Source organism: Leucoraja erinacea, chromosome 1 (assembly GCF_028641065.1).
Source record: "Leucoraja erinacea ecotype New England chromosome 1, Leri_hhj_1, whole genome shotgun sequence".
Lineage (NCBI taxonomy): Eukaryota > Metazoa > Chordata > Chondrichthyes > Rajiformes > Rajidae > Leucoraja > Leucoraja erinaceus.
Window position 1 is genome coordinate 128626653 of NC_073377.1, and position 4149 is coordinate 128630801.

Consider the following 4149-nt stretch of genomic DNA (forward strand, 5'->3'; position numbering starts at 1 on the left):
GTTAGGCATTAAACTGGTGGGTGCAGCGGGTGCAGCGGGACCGAAACGTTGTCTATTTCCTTCGTTCCATAGATGCTGCTGCACCCGCTGAGTTTCTCCAGCATTCGCGTGTGTGGGTGGGAGTTGGGGGGAGGGGGGGGGGAGAGAGAGACATAAGGCAGCCTGAAGAATGGGTCGCCTGTCCATTTCCCTCCGTAAATGCTGCCTGGCCCGTGGAGTTCCTCCAGTCATGCCTGTGTGAGAGGGAGGGAGGGAAAGAGAGAGAGAGAGAGAGGCACACACAAGGTGGATGTGAAATCTCACCTGCCTGTTTCAGTGACAGACACCCACCACCAGTAAATGAAGTCACCCCAATCTGTCTCCCCCTCCTCTCCCTCGACTCCCCCACCTTTCCCTCCCATCTCCAGTCCCGTCCCGACCCCCTGGGAAACTGAAGGTTTCCCGCTGTAATTAAAGAGTTCCCACGGTAGATTGTAAAACTGGGAGCCTGGTTCTGGACTCCCCCAACATCGGGAACATTCTTCCTCCATCTAGCCCGTCCAATCCCGTAGATACGATTAGACAGGTATCTAGTTATTTAATTCAATTAATGATTTCTATCGCCCAGCCTCTCATCTTTCAATCGGGTTCGGCCAGGAAGGAACTGCAGATGCTGGATTAAAACGAAGATAGACACAACATGTAGCTCAGCTGGACAAGCAGCATATCAGAAGGGTCTCGACCCGAAATGTCACCCATTCCTTCTCCCCAAAGATGCTGCCTGCCGTCGAGTTACTCCATTCTCCCCAAAGATACTGCCTGCCGTCGAGTTACTCATTCTCTTTAAACCGGCATCTGCTGTTCCTTCCGACACATGCACAAGAAATAGGCAACTTTTCGGGCCGAAATGTTGCCTATTTCCTTCGTTCCATAGATGCTGCTGCACCGTTGAGTTTTTCCAGCATTTGTGTGTGTGGGTGGGAGTTGGGGGGTAGAGAGATAAGGCAGCCTGAGGAAAGGCTCGCCTGTCAATTTCCCTCCGTAGATGCTGCCTGGCCCGTGGAGTTCCTCCAGTTAGAAACTCCTTTCAGACAAAAAGAGACACAAACTGCTGGAGTAAAATAGCTCAGCTAGTGAGGTACCTGAACACTCAAAAATGAAAAAGAATAAAAATGTGATTATTTCACCTCCCTTCAACTATTTTGTGTTTCAGCATGAGAGGGATTATAACATTAGAGACATTCCTCTTGTAGTGATGTGTTAATGAAAAGTTGCAGACATCAATCTGATAGTAAAAAATATATTTATTTAACCTCATCTTATGTCCCCTCTGTCAGGCTTCCGGGTTTACCGTTCGCAGGAGTTCCCACGGTACCCGCAAGAGTTATTACGGATATCGCACGGATATCGCACGGGCCACTGCGTTCAAACAATGTTGCAAAGCTCACCAAGGCACTCTTGGAGAAATTCAAAAATGTTTGAATTTTCTCCCGACCTCAAAAAGTATCACAACTACGTGACGTTAGCGCCACGGAGGTCCTCGGGGGTCCACGAATGCCAGTATCGCAGAAGGTTCCCATGATGTTAAACTCTTGTTAAGTCTTGCTTCAGGTCGCACCGTGAGAAAGCCCTTTAAGATTCATAAATCTGTCAGTTCATGCTTCTTGTCAAGAATAAAATTTGACTCTGGTAATTGTCTTTTTTAATGTTTTTTAAATCATTTATTTTTAAATGGCTCACAAACAGTGTTTGAGTTGATTTTGTAGTAACCGGAACTGACTCGACTCGCAGGGTAATTGACATTGCGGGAGAAGTTTTTGTGCGTGATATAGGGTTAGATTCAAATTCTGTTAGTTCATAATTCTGTTAATTCTTGTTAAAGAATAAAATGTTTATAAACACACATGAAAATTATATAAATGTATATAATCATATAACACACACAATTATATTCTGATCCAATAATGAACTTTATTTCAGACTAGACACGGGACATTAAATAAGAAACATTGTAAATAAGAAACATTGTAAACCTCCCCGCAACTTCACACACACTAGGCCTTATACCCTCTCCCACTGCCCCGGGCCACGCACTCCCTCTCCCGCTGCCCCTGGACCCCACACTCTCTCTCCCCTGGCCCCACACTCCCCTCTCCCGCTGCCCCGGGGGCCGCGCACTTCCTCTCCCGCAGCCCCGGGCTGCGCACTCCCTCTCCCGCTGCCCTGAACCCCACACTCCCTCTCCCCTGGCCCCACACTTCCTCTCCCGCTGCCCCAGGCCATGCACTCCCTATCCCACTGCCCCAGACCCCACACTTCCTCTCCCGCTGCCCCGGACCCCACACTCCCTCGCCCCTGGCCCCACACTCCCTCTCCTGCTGCCCCGGACCCCACACTCCCTCTCCCGCTGCCCTGAACCCCACACTCCCTCTCCCGCTGCCCCGGGCTGCGCACTCCCTCTCCCACTGCCCCGGGCCGCGCACTCCCTCTCCCCGCTGCGGATCCAATCTTTGGCCGGAAGCAAGATGGCGGAGCAAGATGGCGGAACAAGATGGCGGAGGCTGGTTGCTAAAATGAGTCATAAAACCGCGCATGAATCCGCCCATGAGCGTACTAAACGTTTGCGTGAGAGTAACCCATCTTGCTTCGCTATAATATCTTTGCTTCAGAGCACATTGCTGTCCTGGTCCCAATACAAAATGGCCTATCTCATCCATGAGTCCAATCATCCATGAGTCCAATCATGTGATCACAAGCAACGAATGGAGAACAAGAGTGAAAATACACTTTGCTTACATGTAACATCACACTCCCCATCTGGTATTGATCACAATACCACTACCAAATACTCTAATTACAGTCAGTTACAAACTATTTACAACCAAGTAATAAAATAAGCAAGGAACTGTCCATGGTAGAGGCTTTGGATGGCATAAGCACCACTACTTCAGTTACCGGCCTGAGGAAGGTGTTAATAGTTCCTCCTTTGGTAACCTTCAGCTCAAGCTTCCTGACCTTACCATCGTCGTCAGGGTGAGCCTTGGTAACGAGAGCCATGGGCCATTGGTTCCTTTTCACCTGAGAGTCTCTGAGCAGCACCAAGTCTCCTTCCTTGACATTGGGCTGACCGTCTTGCCACTTGCTTCGGCTCTGTAGAGTAGAAAGATATTCTCGTCTCCATCTCTCCCAAAAGGCATTTGCCAAATGCTGGATTCTTTTCCACTGCTGACGATATAGATCTGCATTTTCAAAGGATCCTGGTGGAGGAGAAGTGGTGCAGAACTTCTGTGTCAGGATCGTGGCTGGGGTCAGAAGAAAGGCTGATTCTGCATCAGCTGAGATAGGTGCGAGAGGCCTTGCATTTATTATTGCGGTAACCTCAGCCATAAGAGTCGAAAGCACTTTGTGAGTAAGATGCGAGGAGCTGGTCTGAGAAAGCATGGAGTCAAGGATCCATCTTGAAACCCTGATCATTCTTTCCCACACTCCCCCCATATGGGAAGAGTGGGGTGGATTGAAAAGCCACGTGCATCCTTCCTCATTAAGATACTTTGAGATGTTATTCTCATCTTGTAGGATGATTTGCAGCTCTTTGCAGGCTCCCTTAAAATTCGTTCCACAGTCAGAGCGGATCACCTTTACTGGACCACGCACTGCAAAGAAGCGTCGTAGAGCATTGATAAAGCTTGATGTGCCCATCGACTCGATATGAACAGCACGTATGCTTAGGCATGTGAACAATACAGCCCACCTTTTGCTATTCGCTGCACCTCCTTGGGTACGTCGAGTGGAGATATTCCAGGTGCCAAACACATCCAAACCCACGTTTGTAAAAGGAGGTTCTGTGCTGAGACGATCAGATGGAAGATTTGCCATTTTCTGTTCTGCTGTCTTTCCACGGAGTTTGATACATGTGACACATCTATGCAGATTGCTGGCAATGCATCTGTTAGCTCCCACAATCCAGATACCATCTTTGCGGATAGCTCCCTCGGTGAAGATTCTGCCTTGATGTCTAACTCTCTCATGGTAGTGATTTACAAGTAAGCTCGCAACATGGCTGTGACCAGGAATGATGAGAGGGTGTTTCTCCTCTATCTCAAGTGGAGCATGCTGAAGCCGGCCTCCTATTCTCAAGAGTCAATTACCATCAAGGATCGGATTGAGCTT

General features: G+C 48.8%; 1 protein-coding gene across 1 annotated transcript; it reads right to left on the minus strand.

Annotated features, from left to right (window-relative positions):
• Nucleotides 1-2818: 2818 nt before the first annotated feature.
• On the minus strand, nt 2819-3875 carry LOC129699567 (uncharacterized). The gene has a single exon (XM_055639526.1). The coding sequence runs from the start codon at nt 3853-3855 to the stop codon at nt 2851-2853; it is 1005 nt and encodes a 334-aa protein (XP_055495501.1). The 5' UTR covers nt 3856-3875; the 3' UTR covers nt 2819-2850.
• Nucleotides 3876-4149: the final 274 nt, after the last annotated feature.

Excerpts from the sequence above, each read along its gene's own strand:
- LOC129699567 (XM_055639526.1), bottom strand. The coding sequence starts at position 3,855 with ATGGCAAATCTTCCATCTGATCGTCTCAGCACAGAACCTCCTTTTACA.